The 20654-nt window shown below is 40.4% G+C and overlaps 1 protein-coding gene across 1 annotated transcript in view; it reads left to right on the plus strand.

Moving 5' to 3' along the window:
- BCAR1 (BCAR1 scaffold protein, Cas family member) overlaps positions 1–20220 on the plus strand; it is a 44389-nt gene extending 24169 nt beyond the window's left edge. The window contains exons 3-7 of the mRNA XM_053448575.1: positions 11083–11241; positions 11655–11777; positions 13303–14529; positions 18513–18602; positions 18898–20220. Of these exons, the coding sequence (XP_053304550.1) occupies positions 11083–11241; positions 11655–11777; positions 13303–14529; positions 18513–18602; positions 18898–19407 (2109 nt within the window). The 3' untranslated portion in view covers positions 19408–20220. The remainder of the gene's footprint in view (positions 1–11082; positions 11242–11654; positions 11778–13302; positions 14530–18512; positions 18603–18897) is intronic.
- The last annotated feature ends 434 nt before the right edge of the window (positions 20221–20654 follow it).

Below are 20654 nucleotides of genomic sequence, written 5' to 3' on the forward strand. Positions count from 1 at the left end.
GATTATTCTTACACAATTAGATATATAGTTATTAAAAACCACATAAAACCTTCATAAAGCCTGCTCTTTAGCCCCCCTATACCATATATATATATATATGTCTACTTGGTGATTTGGAACCCACCGGCTTACACCTTAAGACCAAGAGCCCCATCAAAAAATATTTAGTGCTTGAAAACATACAATACTTTATCAGAACCAACTGGTATTTTAGCCTCTGGGGTGTCAGAGGAAGGTGCTGCCATTACTTTGTCTTACTGAATAATAAATGCTGGGTGTACAATAATATGAATTATATATATATGCAATTGAAATGTCTACCCATCATGTAGGCCATGTAGCTCAAACAGATGTTTCTGACGTATAATTCTGTATTTATATGTAACTAAAAATCATCCCTTTATTGGTTCTGTAGATATTGTATGTGCCGACACTTGACTCTCGCTAGAGAAATGTTCACGATTCGATGCGAGTTCCATCTTAATGCCAGGGCTTATTTAATTAGCTCCAGACAATTCCTTTAATCTTTGCTTCTAGGTACGTCTGGATTTCATAACCAGATTGTATCCTTACAAAACATGTCAATCCTCATTGCTTTACGGATAGCCCACACGGTGCTGGACATTTCTCTAATTCCTTTAGCCTCCGACTACCGGCAAAATATGCAGACAAATAAGAAATGCTTATCTTAAATGGGTATCATCGGGCGGGGAGGAAAGTGTTTTCTTCATCAGATGACTAGAAAAGAATCCGTAGGATCTCAGTGGCGTCTTCATTAAACCAGCCGAAGAGAAATTACATTCTTTTGGCTATTAATCAGTATGGCGTTCTTATCTTTGAAAACACCGATGTGTGTTACTCTCACACAATGGGTTCTCCTTCAGCCAAATAGCTGGAACAACGGCTTCGTATCCGGTAATTAGAGGATGCCGGTTTAACATGTTGTACTCGTAAAATAAAACCAAAAAAAAGTAGTGTGTGATAAGATTACGATACACTCTGTCTCCTTGACGCACAAGACGTACACCTGTGTCCTCCCCAGTCGGTTTACGAAGATGGACCTTTAAGAATTCAGAACTGAAAAAAAATATCTTGGGGAAAATACTTGAGTAGGACCTTGTAGGCGCTAATGTCTTTATAACCGAGATTAGAAACATGTAGAGTCATTAAAGTTTGATCTAATTCTAGGTGCTAAGACATATGTTGCCAATACATATATAACATACTGTATATACCCGTACCTGAAGTCGCCCGGCCAGTGTTTTAGTAGGAAATCAGGAATCTCAGCCCCTGTATGAAAATAAGAACGTAAGCTCTTCTTCCCTTCTGGCTGTTCCTAACGCCCGCGTCACAATCCTTTGCTTCCGACAGCGAGATTAAGGAAGGTTGGGTTCTGCGATGGGGCTTTACCCCTTCCGTCTCAGCTAAATTTAGTCAATATTACACTTAAACATTTACAGATGTTTAGAAATCTCACCCTGGACTATTCCAGGTCTTATGTTAATAACTATGTTAAATAGTACTGTGACGTTACATTTTGGAGAATGAGAACGAACCAAAATGTTTTGGTTAACAATGCATTTGGAGACAGACAGTACTCAGTCTTTCATTGGTGCCCAAATCATAAGAAGGCTGCTGCAGTACACCAGGCCATTGTTTAAAAACATTTAGTGCATTGTGATATTCAGCCCGTATACTTAACTGGATTGTAATGTACACACATCCTCGCACCATGCTGTTCCTAAACTGTGCTGATTTATGAAAATACCCAAAAAACAAAACTGCTTGATTAATCAATCTCTAAGAATAACCGAATAACACAGCAGGGAAGGTTCTTCTGCAGAATACAATCAGACTGATAAATCGGGGGGAAACCATGTGTGAGTGGCATGAGTTATCTTCTAATTGCTATTTCAAAGCTGAGCCGGTCAGACTGCGGTGGCACGGCGTCTGCGTCCTGCGTCGTGACCTGCGGCACACAGGGACATGGCTGCTCTTCTGCTTTAGTCGAGAGGGAAATCCCATTGTGGCCCTTGCCACGTTACGGCATCAGACCTTGCAATTCAGCAGTGCCCAGCTGCGGTCCCACTTTGTGGCTAAAATGTGCTCTGCACCAGCTTCTCCAGAACATGCCACGGAGGGAACATTGGCCCGGTTCCTGCCCTGAAGATGGCCCAGGGACCCCGTCATTCTGTTCTCTTTCTCTTTTGACCGAAAGACAAGGAGGGGTCCTTGCCTCCGTAGGTGTGTGCAGACGCCCCATGTCTTTTTAGAGAAAGCCCCCTGTCCCCGTCTAAGTATCAGGCTTCTACACCAGGACCTGCCGTAGATATACTCTTTTCAGTATCTGTACTTCATAATTTCTCCCCAACCACCTGCAACAACATCTTACGACTTTACAAACAGATCCAGTCTTTTTTGTTACTATTATGTGTTTCCTGCAGCAGGAAATATTTTCTTTCTGGCCACTTTCATCAAAACAACATTTCCTAGAACACAGATGGTAGACAAAAAAATGCTACCTCCACTCTGTATGGTTGTGAATAACGGGTTAAATAATGGTTTAATACCACTCGCTGCAGTCTGGCATAGTTCCTAAACGCACGCTAAATGGCTCATTAGGCTGGCACGTTATCGATACAATGTTTTACCCGGCAGACAGTTGCAGGTAGCGTTGGAGAAAAATATGAAAAATCACAAATCATTTCCAAAAGGCAGACAGATGGTCCTGTGCATAACACAACTTTATCAGCGCCATGTTTACCGCGGCCCCCCGTACAATGATATGGTAAGATACCCTCCATCACCGCGAGCCGCGTCGGCTCCCAGCATGCACTACCTTGACATTTAACTCCAATTCTTCAAAGGGAAGTGTACAGATCTCACGTTCTGCACGCAAGCGCGGCCCTCTTTATCTAATGTCTCACTTCGTCTTAGTCTTCATATTTTAGTTTTATCAGACCCTTTAAATGTATGTGACGCAAGAGGCACACTGTTGGCGCTATAGAAATAAAAGATAATAACAAACGATAATAATCGTTTATAGAATAGAAAGGAAGATAAATAAGGGAATAACAGTTACGTATAGAAGGGGGCTTAAAATATGTTGGGTCCAGTTAGAGGTTGTGACCCCCGTATGACAGCCGCGCTGATACATACATTGGTTTAGGTCCTATCAAAAGGCGATATAAGTGGAAAGAATAAATCGTGGTTTTCACTGTACATAACAAAAAAAACGATACAAATAAGTTTATGTTTCCGATCGAAATTCTAACCCATTTTTCTTATTGAAATGAAAATGTACGGAATGTTTAATGAATTATATTAAACCCACTGGACGTTACAGTACAAGCTTTTGCTAAACATAGCAAAGCTGGGTCTATAATACAGCAGCGCGGTGATGATGATTAAGTCTAAGGAACATAAGACAGCAACCCTTCCATTTTTTTTTTTATTACGCCATAATATATTGAGCGCAATATGATGTAAGTCTGAGTCTGCCACGATGTAACTCAAGATCAGGTCTCAACTGATGTAGGTTGATGACCTCGTGCTTTCTGTTAATAGCAGGCAGCATTAGTGCTCCTCGGCAGACAGCTTGGGTCCTGTGCGTTTCGGGGGGGAAAAACACACCGTTTCACATCTGGCCTATGGTAATTAGCTGGCTGCCTGCTTCATCACACAGCGATGAGGGACGATTCCACCCCTTCATCTCAAAGCGTGTTTATCAATCCCTAGTGCCCCTGTCATGCCGTGCTTTTTTACGCACATACGACCCCCTCCCCCAACGCAGCCATCACGCTTACTCCTGTGAATGGGATGAGAGATATAAATAGCAGATGATGTAATGCTTTTTCCCCGGAGAACCTTTCTGTCAATGGAAGGTGCTGCGTGGCTTTAAGTGTTCTGCGTGATAGCGTGAACACACAGAAGATAAAGCAGAATATGATAAACCCAAAATGCCATTCGCCGTTTGGTCGTTGAAGGATATGCAGCTAGGCAGATAGACATGCTTATTACTATTATTATTTATTGATTCGTATAGCGCCATCATATTCCATCGCCATCTAAATATATTAAATATATAGCGCCGTCATATTCCATCGCCATCTAAATATATTAAATATATAGCGCCATCATATTCCATCGCCATCTAAATATATTAAATATATAGCGCCGTCATATTCCATCGCCATCTAAATATATTAAATATATAGCGCCATCATATTCCATCGCCATCTAAATATATTAAATATATAGCGCCGCCATATTCCATCGCCATCTAAATATATTAAATATATAGCGCCATCATATTCCATCGCCATCTAAATATATTAAATATATAGCGCCGTCATGTTCCATCGCCATCTAAATATATTAAATATATAGCGCCATCATATTCCATCGCCATCTAAATATATTAAATATATAGCGCCGTCATATTCCATCGCCATCTAAATATATTAAATATATAGCGCCATCATATTCCATCGCCATCTAAATATATTAAATATATAGCGCCGTCATGTTCCATCGCCATCTAAATATATATATATAGCGCCATCATATTCCATCGCCATCTAAATATATTAAATATATAGCATGGTCATATTCCATCGCCATCTAAATATATATATATAGCGCCATCATATTTCATCGCCATCTAAATATATTAAATATATAGCGACATCATATTCCATCGCCATCTAAATATATTAAATATATAGCATGGTCATATTCCATCGCCATCTAAATATATATATATAGCGCCATCATATTCCATCGCATCTAAATATAATAAATATATAGCGCCATCATATTCCATCGCCATCTAAATATATATATATATATATATATAGCGCCATCATATTCCATCGCATTCCATCGCCATCTATATATATATATATATAGCGCCATCATATTCCATCGCCATCTAAATATATTAAATATATAGCATGGTCATATTCCATCGCCATCTAAATATATATATATAGCTCCATGATATTCCATAGCCATCTAAATATATTAAATATATAGCGTCCTCATATTTCACAGCGCTGTACAATGGGCAGAACCCAGAAAAATGAAACTCCGAGCTTGTCAAGTGAGAATTCCCTGTTGATATATAATATCTACACCTGTCCATTTGACTTTTTTGTGTGTCATCTCCTCATTTAATCACCCGGGTTATTTTTTTTAACTAAAAAAAAAGAAATGAAATATATTTTTGGTTCTAAAAATGAATGCATGGATCTGTCTCTCCTTTGAGCGCTCCGTATATGTTCACCGTACCCCGCTGGCTGCTTAGAAATAAAATAATGCATGGCGCGGCAGGGCTTTGGGGGCTGGGGTGGACTTGTGCTCCCGCACTGACCTTTCCATAGACAGATGTGAGCGTCACAGCTATTTCCGATCCTTTTGTCCAGTGGAGGCCCCTCTGTGTGTACCCAGCACACAGCGCATGCTACAGCCTCGCATTGTCTCCATTGTTTGTCCAGCGCAGGTCTTCGGAGGCGAGTAAACATCTCGCAGTACAAATTAGGAGACACCCAACCGCAGAACTGCGTTTAGTTAACATTACAATGTCGATGGAACTTTGATCTCAATGTGGTTCCAAAGCAGCCTCTAATAACTCTTCTAAGCTGTAAGCTCACTGGGCCAGGGTGCAATACAATGTTTATGCCCATGTCTTCTTAATGTGTCACCTTGGTCGTGTCTACTGGCATGTTTCTTGTTCTTTGTTCCTTGTTTACACACTTTCCACATACATGAGACATCCTTCCTCAACCGTTACTGTTCTAAGAGGGTCTCACACTGTACTCTTTAGATTGTTTACCTCTATAAAAACAACCCAGATCCTTTTTGTGCATGAGCCCCTCCATTCACACATGCAGAACAGGGAATCTCCCCGTGTACGCTGGGAAATTGATAGCTTAGAGGCTCAGAGACCCCTCTAGCCAGCTGACGGAGGGGGCAAGCCTGAACTTTTGGGCCTTGGCCACAGGATTGTGCGTCAGGAATTTTCCAGGCGGCTGCTCTCTGGAGGTACTCTGGGCTGTTGCCCTGAGATTGTATTTTTGGAACGTCAATTGCCAGCGCAGCATTAAACGTCAGGACTCGGCTTGTGCAGGCTTATCCCAAACCGCAAGCTTTTACAGACAAGCTCGGCTTAACCCTTTACATTTCAGTGTGTGTGTGGAGGGAGAGCGATTTATACATTTTCCTGTTTGGTGTTAGATTGCTAGAAAAAAAACAAAAAAAGCATAATTTGCTGAAATTGAAATAGAATAATACATTTCCCTCTAAACAAACGACACTTCCATATGCGTTCTGGGTAACAGCGGGGGGATCGAGACTTATTCCCAGAGCGTAACGATCAAAAATGTCAATAGTCACAGCATGGTGTCCCCGAAAGAAGTGATGTGAGCCCAACGTACGATGTTAGGAAAATAACGCAGAAAACTGTGCAGTGTAGGCAAAAAAAGGGTCTGGCATTTCTGTAAAAAAGACTGAAGTGGTTTCTTGCAGGAATTTATCCTCAGGGGTCAATTCAAGCCTTTAAGTTCAAGTATCATTGCCCCTCTGATAATTACTTAGGGCCAAGATCTTCAGAATAGTTTGAGGCATCTGGAAAATGCGAAGCTCTCTTGGACGAAACTGGGCGACCCTCCATGTGGAGGGGATTGTACATTCCATGCGCGAAAGCTGGAAAACCCCACGCGATTTACTGCTAAGACATGACGATTTTACAATTCCCAGTCCACTATTAAATGCCTCCTGAAAAACTGGATTTAAACGTCCGTGTCTACAATACAGAGCTGGCTATAAGGGGGGGGGGGCATCACAGGACGGGGCCGCAGAAATAAAAAAAAAAACAGGCCTGGAATTCGGTATATCCATACAGTCCAGTAAGGCTTTCATTGAGATGCCTGTGCTCAAGCAGGGATATGAATATCTGGTGGCCTGTTTGTGGCCCTCGAGGACTGAAGTTGTGCAGCCTCGCCACAAGGAGCGCACCATCGCCAAGAAATACACCCCAGCTTCTGAAGAAGGCATATATAGAATGTCTGAAACATATATACATTACATATGTTGTAACATAACAAGTAGTACATAGCAAGTAGTACATCACGTAACAGTTGGGACAGAAATATAAGGTAAGGAGAGCTATAGGAGAGCTATACAGGAGAGCTATACAGGAGAGCTATATATGGGAGCGCTGGAGAACAAGTCATTTGCATATAAAGGTTGAAGGCAGAAGTACGCAATTCTAAGCCGAAACCTCTGCCTGTGTCCTTGCAAACTCTATAATGTAATTTAATAATACAAAAACATTTTATTTATTATTATTATTATTATTGTTAATAATAATAATATTGTTTCTCCAAATTGACTTTTGAGTCTTACGTTTTTTCAATGTCTGGCTTATTAGGATAAGAAAGAGAGATACCATTCTGTTTTAATTTAGGAAGTTTATACTCTGGCGGTCTTAGCCTGATGGGAGTCATTGTTCACAGCTCCAGATGTTCCCTATCCACGCAAGCGCCTTATATGTAGGCGATATACGCGGAATGTATCTGATCCCCAAATGGTACATTACGCTTCATTTCAAACAAATGCATTTCTAAAAACCCACAGAGGGCTTGGTTATTTATAATGGTAATTAGCAGAGCAGACTTCGCTGCTTTGGGTAAAACATGGCTCAAAAAATAGGCTTCCCTAAAAAAAAAAAAAATAGTATGCAAATGAGCTTAGATTTTCATGTAAACATACGGTCGGCCCATCCGTTGGGAATATTCTGGTACGTTATAACAAGCTCGTTTCTAATTAAAGGTTTAATTTAAAGTAAATCATTGGAGCTTCAAAGATCTTTAGATGCAGCAAATCTGTAGTGTACAGAAGGCACCATGCGTGCTCCTCAGACGATGCAGAGCTTGTGATGTGACCCCCGTATTTACCCCACCAGGGTCACTGTCTTGAACTCCCTCCTTCATATCCATCCTCTTAATAACATCTGGCCATCTGGAATGGTAGGGCAGGTCTTGGATTAAATGGCACCCCAGGTAACAATACCTACCCTACTAGCAAAAGGCGTAGGGGCTGCCATTATTCGGCACCCCACTGACTTAGTACCCAGGCAGCCCTGTGGGTTGATTAATGGGTTAATGTGTAAAAAATACCCTGGTATGGATCATATCGCTATATATGGTTCTTCCTGCTGAGCGGTGTGTACAAGAACAAGGGAGGAGGCACAGTTCTTACGCTACTGCGCATGGTGAGTCAGTTTGGGGAAATCTTCCGAGCCAAGGGCTACCAGTTCTGCAAATGAATTCCTTGAGACACTGAAAGGGTGTATCCGCATGGTGTAGTTACAGAACTCTTTGGAGTGCCTCATTCCTCGGGGCGCAGTGACTAAACCGTTGTGGTTACAATGACTATTTGAGCAGGAATGCCAAAAATGGCATATGTGGCGCTCGATTAGCAGCGCATCAAGAGCAATTTGGAGGTGGCAACAGGGGAAACGTGTCGAAGTCCCGCGTTACCATGTACCGGGGCCCCACCTGTTCACCCCACCGACAGATTGAATGCTCAGATCAAACGGTGCCAGGCTTCTCCTTCCTACCAGCTGCGACCGTCAGACACAAGCGTGCAATGCCATGTGTTGTGAATTAGGGCACGGCCCTCTCCGGCGCTGCCGGCGCAGAGGCTGTGTCGGAAATCTGTTCTGTTTTTGGTAAACATGTAGCTGTGACACACGGACTGCCCGAAAATAAAGGTCTGAGCCTTTCCATGTGATATCACTTATAAACCGGCGGAATCATTGAAAACAAAGACTGTTGTTTCCTTTTCTGTGGCAAGCCATGCACTACATGCTACGATACCTGGCCGTGTTAGTGCCGTGTTTTGAATGCCAGTAGCCAAGCAATGATCGGATAAACACACACACTGTAGGAACCATGTTATTTGATGTATATATAAATATATTTTTTTATTTATATATGGCCAACTATGCGATTTACAATTATCGTTTTAAAGGATCACATTTGCTACCGGCGATAGCTTTGTTGGCCAACTGAAGATGAAACCTAGATCTTGAAAGCTTAAAAAAGGTATCGTCTTTACCAGATTTCCTCTCTTTCTTTCCATGGCTGACACGGTACAATTCTTTACCAATATAAGGTATACAGCCATTAAAATGATTACACAATAGGTATTAAGCTCCTCGTTACACGTCGGTCTAGAACGTCTAATGGAGAGCAAAAATTATATCAAGCAGGTGGCCTCCTAAAGCCACCTCAGGCCTCGGGGACATCTGAGCTGCCTCTTGGAAGCTGCTTGGTCGGGAAACTCTTATGTTTGTCGCTCAGCCGGCCATAATAACTGAATGTGCTAGTAATTAGAACAAAAAATATATATAATATATAAAAAATAATTAAAATAAAGACCCAATGTGCCTAATATAAAAAGAATGAGTTGTGAAGCTTGTTTTTTTTCTGTTTACCTTTAAACATATAGATTTCTCCTCTGCGCCGGTGACCTTTTACTCGTAATATTTTTCCCAACCTATTGCCGTGAATTCCTAGAGCAGCCGACGTGTCTCCAAATTACTTTGGCCTGCATAACCCTTGGTGTGGAAGAATGCATTGTATATAGCTTGTTTCTATGGATATCCATATAATTAGACGTCTTTGCTATGGTAACCCGAGGAAGACTGATGGGAATTGTAGGATTTTTACTATTGCACTTTGCTTTGTCCTGTTAACCCAATAAAGACAAGTTGTGTAATACAAATGTTTACCTGACAAAGTGGTTCGTCGCATTCCTTCGTCTTTTTGCGATGGCAACCGGGAGGGTTGAGTGGCATCAGACCCGCGAACTTCTTTGTAAAACTGAAGCTGGTTTGTATTGTGCGATTTCTAATCTTTCTGTCCTTGCTCTATAAATATTTTATGATGCCTTCTAATGAGAGGTCGAAAGAGCTTTGTTTAGAGTCTCTGGAAAGCAAACGCAATCTCAATGCCTTATTAAGGTCATTTACTTGCCGGTATAATGTATACAATAAGTCAAAACTGCAGTGGAAAAAAAGAAAATACTGAGCCGGTCGGTGGGGTTTTAGAATTTGAGGGATGTGGACACTGGTAGGAACGAGGTTTCAGAAGGACAAAAACAGAAGCAAAGAAGGCCGAAGGAAATAAATTGAGTTAATAACATGAAGGTGAATTGAAGGAGGTTAAAATATATTAAACATGCGCCTCTTCTGGTCTCCTCAATAATTTACTATATTCTCTCTCTTCAGACCCTTCCAGTTTAGCATTTCCACCAGTTTTATAGTCAAATGTTTATGGGTCCAGAACCTCTGAATATAGGTTAATCTAACTGGTCTGCCCAGTATTCAGGTGTGTTGAGGGATCAGATGATGTTGGTCAACATCACCAGTGCTGGCAGCTGTCTTTGCATTCGGACAAGGACTGCCTGACATTGTATTGTAGTTTTGTCACCACCTTGTGGCGTCTTGCTGGAGCTCCATCAATCCATGTGTCAACAGTTACGAGCTCCAGTTTGTTAGACCATAGATTTTGTATATGTAAGAAACAAGACACAGAGAACATTGTCGAAATGATCTTTGGAGTTTATTAGATAACATTGTAGACTGTAAACACGTTTACTGGACGTATGTATTGGGCTAGAACATTGACCCGGGGCAATAAAGTTCTAACACATTCTGAAAGACCTTACCTTTTCACACAGCAAGAATGTTTACATTTATAAACCCCCAGGGTAGTGGTCATAGGGCGCCTTTTAAAGTTATGATGTTTTTGCTAAAAGTTTGTCATAGGTAACACTGAAAAACCACTGTACTTCCCTTCCCATTACAATCAGAGGCTTGTATATCTAAATTATGGAAATTGGGGGTTTTGACAAAGTGTTTTTAGTACTTCAATGCTATAGGACATCATAAGTCCAACTCTTACTATATGACACAAATAGCAAAGGTGATTAGTAACTGTATAACTATACATATTAACCTCTCTGTATATCTAGGTATACATTTTTTCTCACCGTTTCTCGTTGTTTCTCCAGGTTGTCCTCCCAACCAGAGTGGGCCAAGTCTATATGTATGAATCACCCAAGACAGAGCAGCAGGACGAGTACGATATCCCCAGACATCTTCTCCCAGCATTATCTCAAGAAATCTACGATGTGCCCACCAGATGTTTGGTGAACAGTTACAGCCCAGAGGTTGGTGCAAAGGAGTCGCTTGTTTACTGGGTTATTGTGTTAATTCTGGTTTGCAGCTATTTATACAGAGGAGCTGAAGAACTGGTGGCACAGCATTTTTAGTAGAAAGATGGTACACATTTTCACGACCATCAGTTGTATGAACCATGGAGTAGTATGTTCCCACAACTATATAAGATACTGTTTATATAATGCCTATGTAGGCCGGGGCTTGGTGAGCAGGGCTACGAGGGAGAAAACCCAAGGTCATGGACTAAATAAGATTTGTCTCCAGCACAGCCTGGATTCTTTATCTATTATTTGTTGTGCTGCAGCTCATAAGGATGGACTGCATGTTCTCTTGTGGGTAAGTGTCAACGGGAAATGTTATTCTTATAAACAATGGTAATTATGTAATTTGGGGTTTTCCACAGGTATATGACATCCCACCAATGGCAGTAAAAGGCCCTGTCAGCAGAGAGCCAACCCAAGAGATTTACGACATCCCACCCAGTGTGGAAAAAACCCTACAAGAGCAGCTTCAGTCTCACTCTATGGTAAGATGGTTGACCAAATATGTTTGGTCAACAGCTTCATGGGCATTAAACATTGTTAACACTCCTGTATAGGGGTATAATGCCCATCTGGGACCATAACTCATGTAATATTGATAGATAGCACTTTATCATCAACTCTGTCTATGGGGTGAAGGGCTCCAGAAATGCCCTTATATAAATATACATTTATACATTGTGGGTTAACATTATAACCCTCTTTAAAATCCAATTTCGCTAACCAGCCTTCATTACTCAGTTTAACGGAGGAGCATAGCTAGGTTTCAATCATGAAAGGTTGATTATTAAGCTTTTTCAAAGCTATAGGAATCATATGAGAGTTTAGAAAGGTTTTTTTTTTTTAAATAAAATAAAACAAAGGCTACAGTTGTATTTATAGGATGGTAACACTACATTAATTACATTATTATATTAAACAGCAAGTCGGCTCATCAGTTTATGGATTTCATTAAGTAAATGCAGTGATTTATTCAATGAGTGATTTATTCATCGCTTCGGGGTGTTTGACCCACACAGACATATAGTGTGGCAAGTTTAATCACGGGATTATATGCAGAAGCAAAAATACATATATTTTATCCGGTGGGTGGACATGCCGGCTCCATCTCCTAAATTAGCTCAGTGTTACCTTCAGACTACAAAAGACAGAGACCCCAGTGAAAATGAAACACATCCGTCACCGCCGACTTTATGAAATATATGCTTTTTCATGATTGAATCTTAAAAGGAATGTTTTGATAGATGTAGAATTGGATAACACTGACGTTTAAGTACTTATTTAGTGAACATAATGGGCGTTTTTTTACTTGGATTTAATATGCATCAACGTATTTCTAGTTATTTAAATAATAATGGCCATAATCATTATTCTGCTGTGATCCAAAGAAGCTACAGAGTCCTGACGAGTCTATTTAGCAATCCATATTACATCAGAATGCTTGGCTAAACGTTCTACTCACATAACTTTTTCCTAAAGCTTTATTAGGTGTCTGTATACTTTCCAATTGCAGCCCTGGGGTGGAAAGCTCACCATAAGTATGACGTCAACAATCGGACCACAGTACCGAAGGACATTTATAATGCTTGCCCCAGATATTATTTAAATGAATTATTTGTTGCCATCTGTTTTATAGTGAATTTCCTACATTCTGTCCCGTATTTGGCAGCCGACTCTCAGTTGTCAGATCCTGCTGGGTAATTTATGGTTTTACCTTTGATAGTGTGAGATGCCAGTTGACAAAAAAATATGAATTTAATCTCTGACAGTGCTGGTATTTATTATTTTCCCATAACTTAATCAGATGTGAATAATATAAGTGAGCTTAAGCAAAACTAGGATGATGGTTGCTTGGAGCAAAGGAGTACTGGGCACTTTGCACATACATTTCAACAAAATCAATTGTTACTCCAGTGCTTCTTAAATTCATAACATGGTTAGTATGTATCTACCAACAAACAATTCAGACTGATAGTTACATAGTTTGTCATTTTTGTTTTGTTCTTGTAGATTTATGATATCCCACCTTCAGTTAGTAAAGATGTCCCAGACGGCCCTACCAAAGAAGATACATACGATTTCCCACCTTCTTTCTCACATCAGAAGATGCAGGCTCCTCCACAACTTCCAACTCATGTTGCCCATGACCATGAGCCATACATCCCGGAAGACATCTATGATATTCCTCCAGCTGCAGTTAAAGGTAGTGATACAACCTTTTCTCAAGAAATTTATGATGTCCCACCAAGCCTGAGAAAGCCTGCTGGACAAAACTACCTGCATGACGTTTATGATGTTCCAAGAGAGTTTCTTGGAGGAAAGTCTTCCCTGGATAATGAGGCAGACTACATATATGATGTTCCTCCTCAGGTAGACAGGGAAGTAAAGCCTGTTGATGATTTAGCTACCAGCTTTAAGAGACTTTCTGCATCAAGCACTGGAAGCACCAGAAGTAACATTTCCACATCTTCGCTTGATACCATCCCTGTGAAAGAATCTGCTGTCATTCCATCAAAACCAGTAGGGAAAGAACTGAATTTGGATTTAGAGACAGCCATGGAGTTGCTGGTCAAGCTGCAGCATGGAGTCAGTAGCTCAATCTCATACCTTATGTCCTTTATCAGCAGCACCTGGAGAAGCCCAGAACAGATGGAGGTCAATATTCAGAACATCCAGTTGGCGGTCGAGGGTGTGAAAAATTCAGTGAAAGACTTGTTAGAGTTTGCCAGAGGAGCGGTAGTAAACTCTGCCCAAGCGTCTGACCGTACCCTTCACGCCAAACTCAACAAGCAATTACAGAAGATGGAAGAGGTTTACCAGCATCTTCTCAAGCATAGCCAAGCATTGGACAGCTGCAACTGGGCCTTGAGCATCTTGGCAACCAATAAACAAGGCTCATCTGATGACCTTGACCGTTTTGTCATGTATTCCAAAGGGATACCAGATGACACCAAACAGCTTGCTTCATTTCTACATGGGAATGCTTCTTTGCTCTTTAAAAGGACCAAGCACCATCTCTCTTTGGGTGATTCCCAGTCTGGACAGGAAAATGGCAATCAATTGGCTAATAATAACAATAATCTGTCAACCGGTCAACCAGGACACACAGAAAAAGTTAGTATACAATCAAGGCCTCTGCCATCACCCCCTAAGTTCGTAGCAGAAGACTCTCCGGAAGGGCAGTATGAGAACAATGAGAGTGGCTGGATGGAGGATTATGACTACGTTCACTTGCAGGTAAGCGCAACTGGTTAACTATTTTAATGCAGGGACCATGACGGCAAAAGCCAATGTTCTGTGAAAGCGATACCATGGTTCTGCAAAAGCTAGTAATATTGTTTTTAAAGCAATCAAAATTATATCTGCTATTGTTTATTTGCTTAGCATACTGCAGAGAGCAATTAGTGGAACAGCACCTTTAAACAAAACAATTAATCTATCACATTTCAGCAACCTGGCCTGAACATCTATCAATGTGCACAAGCAGCAAAGCAAAATCTTGGTATTTGCTTGTTAACGATTTGGCTTTTTGGCTACGTATTACTCCTCCCAAGAACAATTCAATGGGTGCTTTTCAAGTAACTTCAAAAGGTTTTGTACAATAGACAGATTACGCACTCCGTGGACAGCTAGAAGCACAATTTATTGCTCTTCATACAGATACAGTATGAGTAATATGTCTATGGGGATGAGATAATGTGCCCTGTGGCTCTTATGTACAGATCAAAGGACAATCATTAGCAATAGATATTACATCCTAATGGCAAAAGAAGAAAGGCTTTTCGGTAATTATGTAATCCTCTCACACTGGGACATCAACATTAACAATAAAAGTTGTCAAGCTTAACAACTTAATACATAGATGATAAATTGCAACACAGTTCATGACTGTAGCACCCTTACATAGGCCAAATGATGCAGGTTTACTTGTTTTAATTATTTGTATGTTTAGAGGCTAATTATTTTATTTAGTTAACGTACAATTATTACATACCGCCTAACAGTCTCAGTTTTTGCAGGGCAGTCCTGATTTTCGGGCTGTCCCGGATAGCTGCCCCATTGCCCCACGCTTGCAGGCAGTGAAGATCATGGGCTAGAGATCCTCTGATCTTCCCTGGGTGGGCCACCAAGCAGTGATATCAATGGAGGTCCATGTTGTAGCAGAACAAAGCTCCACTGCAGCTTCCACACGGCCACCTCACAGTACTCTGACCACTGGCAAGATAGGCGCTCATGTAACGTTCATATGAAGCATCAAAAAGCAGAAACCTCAATTTCCACCTCATTAAATTGAGTCATGTTTGGCCCTCGCAGTGGCACAATAATGGCTGAAGATTGGCTGGGTCATGCTTGGATGAGCCAACGATGACGAGAGAGAGTGATGTATAAGAATTCTTTATTATGGCTTTCACTTACTTGCGTCACCCTTGGGTGTGTTATGGAATAGTCCTATTAGGAAAATATTTCTGTGAATGATGTTACAATGGCTCGACAGGAGTGTTATACAAGAAACGCTGGCACATTTTGGGATTTGTTACGACAACAGTAGCTGCCAAGTTTGCATGGGCTTCTTGAAGACTTTTCAGGTCTTCAACAGATATTTACAAATGAACATTATCTTCAAAGTTAAGAACTGTGTCCTACAGAAGGGCTGGACAGTCATTTGGGGAATTTGAGCCTTAGATCAATAGTTTTGTGTGTATTCAACATATTAATATGAATCGCTCATTTTCTACGAATTGACTGAATTCCATCTAATGATATCTAATTTACTTATCTAATGAAATCCAAACCAATTGGATTTAGAGACGGAACAGCGATTTTATAATCATTATGATGTCTCTCTAGGTTACATTTCACATTCCTACACTTATTTTCTTCCACCACAAATACTTCTGTGCCTGGTCTTTTCTTAAAGTGGATCTCTTGCTTCACTCAAATCCTACACTTCACAATTCCAGCCTGCGCAGGGTGTTACAGATTCAAATTAGAAATGTATACCTATTAAGAACCCATATTACGTCTAAATAATCAGGAACGTTGTCTTACCTTCCTGTTCTCAAGATGTGCATGAGTATTCCTCCCCAAGTGAAATGGTTACCCCCCAAAGTAATAATCCATACATAATCCTAATCCATGTGTTAAATTATTTCAACACAAAAGAACTATATAGTAGTTTGGTCATCTATTTCCGTATAATCCCCAAGTTGGATTCATCTAAAATTCTTTTCGATGTTTATTTCTCAAAATTAAGTCTTTCAAACCCTATGTTGACAGCCTGTTCCCTGAAACGCTGCGTCTGCGAAAAACAATGTATCCTGTTTATTTGCATGTCTAACATTTTGTTTAATGCTATTTCCACTGTGCCAATAGAAGTCTATCACATCACAGCGCTGAATGCCATCTACATATTAATGGAGGCGCTTGCAGCGCTTTCTGACATCTTAGATCAGATTTTTGTAAAAATACTGTTGGAGCGCAGCATTACTCTTTATGTGCCAAGGAGGGGTTCAGCATATTGCTTTTAAAGGGACATGTCTACTTCAACGTAGGAGGAACATCGTTACGCCCCTAGAAACGTGAATTTTTCACTAGAATAACTTAATATAAATATAATGCCTTTCGGTTCTGGTGTTGTGGATTCATCATATGTTGCAATAACCATACTCAAAGAAACACACTTATTGTTTGGTAGTTCTGGACTACAACCAGCAGTAAGACAACACATAGTAGGCCGCAAAGCGATGGCATTCTCTCTCAGAGACGGAGTATCATAGAAGCCATATTGCCCATATTTAAGAGCGAGGCTTTGTTCTATTGCTTTTCGACTCTCTGGTTAATAGCACCACTATGACTATTGGCCAACTTTGGCCTTTTTAATGGAGTAATAACATCAAACTGTGTCCACGTGTTACATTTTTTAGCCTGCATTTCTCTGACCTAGTTAATCCCACAGCAGAGTAAATCTTTTTCTCATGGGCTGGACAAAGAGACGGCTGTTAATCCCGCTCCTTCCTTTAAATTCCGATGCCCTCTTTAAAGATCGGGGAAGGCTGCCTTCTTGAACAGATCTGCTGTGCTCTGGAACAAACGCGTCACTCAGGGGACGCTGTGAGTTTTAGAAAGGCCTGGCCTTTGATATTGGATCCAGTTGTACAAGGCATCTATGGGGTACAATGAACTGTAGGAAGAAAGAGATTCCCATTACCAAAGTACACATACATGTCAGAAGCCCATAGGGCAGAAAAGGGATGGGAAGAACAGCACGTTTTCTTTGAACTGTTCTCCTCTAATGTATATAATGTATCAGTAACATTGACATCATTTTTTGCAGAGTATAGTTCACCTTGGTTCAAGATTCCAAATAGTTATTTTTTGATGTTGTCCTTGTGAAAGCTATCTGCTTTGAGGGAAACCTGCATTTATTATGCATGTACTATGAAACATTGGCCCACTAGAAAATATGTGTTATGGCTCCTTCCATAATGGGACCACTAGGTCTCCACCATCTCAGTGGTCTTCTTCTCCCTACAGGAGTAAAACGCCATTCTTTGTAAAGAGGGTTGTAATGTAAAGCACCAATGTCTTTATTACTTGACAATCCAACGACACAGTCCAGCAATCTTGTTTAAATTGAAGTGGTTGGTGTGCACCATCTAGTGGTGGTTTAAACAATCATCTCTACCATTGGCTGTGTTACGACTCACTAGATAACTTAGTTTGACCTTCAAGACGAAAAGGCTCTCGCAAATACCCAGGGCATTGGTTTTCCAGTGCAGTTTGGGTATCTCCATACATATAAAAGGCACCTCATTGTGGGAATCGTCAGCCGCTACCTGTTGGTCTCCTGTCGGTTTACTGCTTGTGGTTACATCTCACACTTTCTTTGGACATTGGCCATATTCAAGGTCCACGACTATCCTGTGCGTGTATAAACTCAGCGTACAATTCCTGTTGGAAATTTCCAGGAATGGGTCCGCAAACTTTTTTTTACGATATAGTCTCATATTCCATTTTAACATTAAGGAGATCAGATTTATCTTTGGAAGAATCTCATACCAATGGCATGTTTGAGCTTGTTAAAGAACCCCGTCCAATAAATAGCATGCGTTTTCATTTCTTACACAGCAGCACTTGTATTCTGAGTAAGAAGCACGATACGATGTAGACCTTTGATTAAAACTGTTATTGTAGAAATCTTCATTTTTTTTTCTATGCAGGGAAAGGAAGAGTTCGAAAAAACCCAAAAGGAGCTTCTTGAAAAGGGAAATATTATACGGCAAGGAAAAGGTCACTTAGAACAGCAACAGGTAAACATATTATCATGATGCACCTAACTATGGAATCTGCTGGAGCACTAATGAAACATATTAATGTCTACTAATTAGCTCTCCATATAGAACTCCGGTAGATCTCACTGGTTCTAGTGTCTTCCTTTGAATTACATTATTTCTTTAACATATGTCGAACCTACTTATCCGTGAGGCAACATATTGTATCTCTTCTACGGTAGAACATACTCTTCTGTATATATTCAGGCATTGATCTTCCTATAATTAATTAAATTTTTTTACTTAAACCTTTGTTTTTTTGCTCTTTAATCAGCTAAAGCAGTTTGAACGGCTCGAGGAGGAAGTTGCTCGACCTATTGAGAGTGACCTGTCAAACTGGACACCTCCTCAACACTACAGTCAAGTTCGTAGCTCTCTGAGCAATTCTGATCGCCAGCTTCTCCTTTTCTACCAGGAGCAATGTGAGGCTAACGTGACTACCCTTACTAATGCCATCGATGCCTTCTATAGCTCAATCAGCAGCAACCAGCCGCCCAAAATCTTTGTTGCTCACAGCAAGTTTGTCATCCTCAGTGCCCACAAGCTCGTTTTCATAGGGGACACGTTGTCACGCCAAGCCAAAGCTCAGGACGTTCGTAACAAGATCACCCACTATAGCAATTTATTGTGTGATAAGCTCAAGGAGATAGTCCTCACCACCAAGACAGCAGCACTTCAATACCCGTCTCCCTCAGCCGCCAAGGACATGGTGGATAGGGTCAAGGACCTCAGTAACAGTACCCAACAGTTCCGAATGGTACTCGGACAGCTTGCGGCCATGTGAGGACATTATTGCTCATCTGTACAGAGACATGTCAGGTCTGACACTGAGAGTGGGAGAGAGGAGTTAGACGCAAGCTCAATGAGCTAGCTGCGGACCTTCTTTAGGTTTTCATTATAAAAGACATTTGCTGAAAAAAGCTACCAATTCACAAAAAAAAATAGCTATAAACTGTCTGCGAACTGTGAATGAATTTTATCAGAAAAATACACTACTCTCTGCATTTCATTTGCGGTAAAATACCGAGCTCCCACGGACTTTAGGCTGTAATTGTACATATTTTGTTGGAGAGAAGCTGGGATTAGAAGACGTCCACTCTATATACCCAAATTGATAAACGTGTATTTTTTTTTATTATTATTTTACCTTTGGCCTTTCATTATTTGTGATTGTTGAAAACCGAAATCCCATAAAGGCTTTTCCATTGAAATAAAAACTGTAGCGTTAGCGGAGAGAGTATTTAAAAAACAATATTGAGTATTTTGTATAGACGTGGAAGACTTCTACGGCATTTGAGTTCATTGTCTAAGATATCTTTGTCCTACTGAACATTTAAAGGTTGGATTATGAAAAGTGTGGTATAATTTTTACTCCTTTAAAAAAAAAGTGTATTTCATTCTCTTGTAAAACACAAAACAGCGCAAGCCGGTACACAAAGCAAATACATGGCAAGGCAGGCTGTTCTGTGATAGTCTACTGAAATGTCCTAACGAGGCTACTTAACTCCAGACTTCCCCTCACAAACTATGCCTTAATTATTTTCGATGAACTAGATGTGCTCAAACAGAAATATATAAACTTATTTTTGAAAATGTGTACAGCGCTGCGGAATACGATGGCTCTATATGAAACGATAAATCATTATAAAAATAACCATTCAAGACTGTTTGGGGAGCAAGCGCCTTAATCCATATTTTTATGAAGGGGGTCATCATTCTTGCCAAATTACAATTCCTACTCTTCAACCTTGAACGTTGAATTTAATATTATTTCTAATGGTAGCGCTAAGCAAAGCTCCAATATGGCATCTCAATAAATATCGTCATGATATAACTTTATATAACATCATTTCAGTAAAATACTTAATTTTATTTTTATTCTACTGGTGCTGTGTGCATAGATATAACTGTGTCCAACAGAACTTTAATGAACATTTTAAGTAAAAAAAAAGGCCGACTTAAATACAAAACAAAACCAAATAAATGAGATGCCGTTGTCGTACAGGGAAGTACATTTTCCCTCGTGTAGGA

The sequence above is a fragment of the Spea bombifrons genome, chromosome 10, assembly GCF_027358695.1.
Source record: "Spea bombifrons isolate aSpeBom1 chromosome 10, aSpeBom1.2.pri, whole genome shotgun sequence".
Classification (NCBI taxonomy): Eukaryota; Metazoa; Chordata; class Amphibia; order Anura; family Pelobatidae; genus Spea; species Spea bombifrons.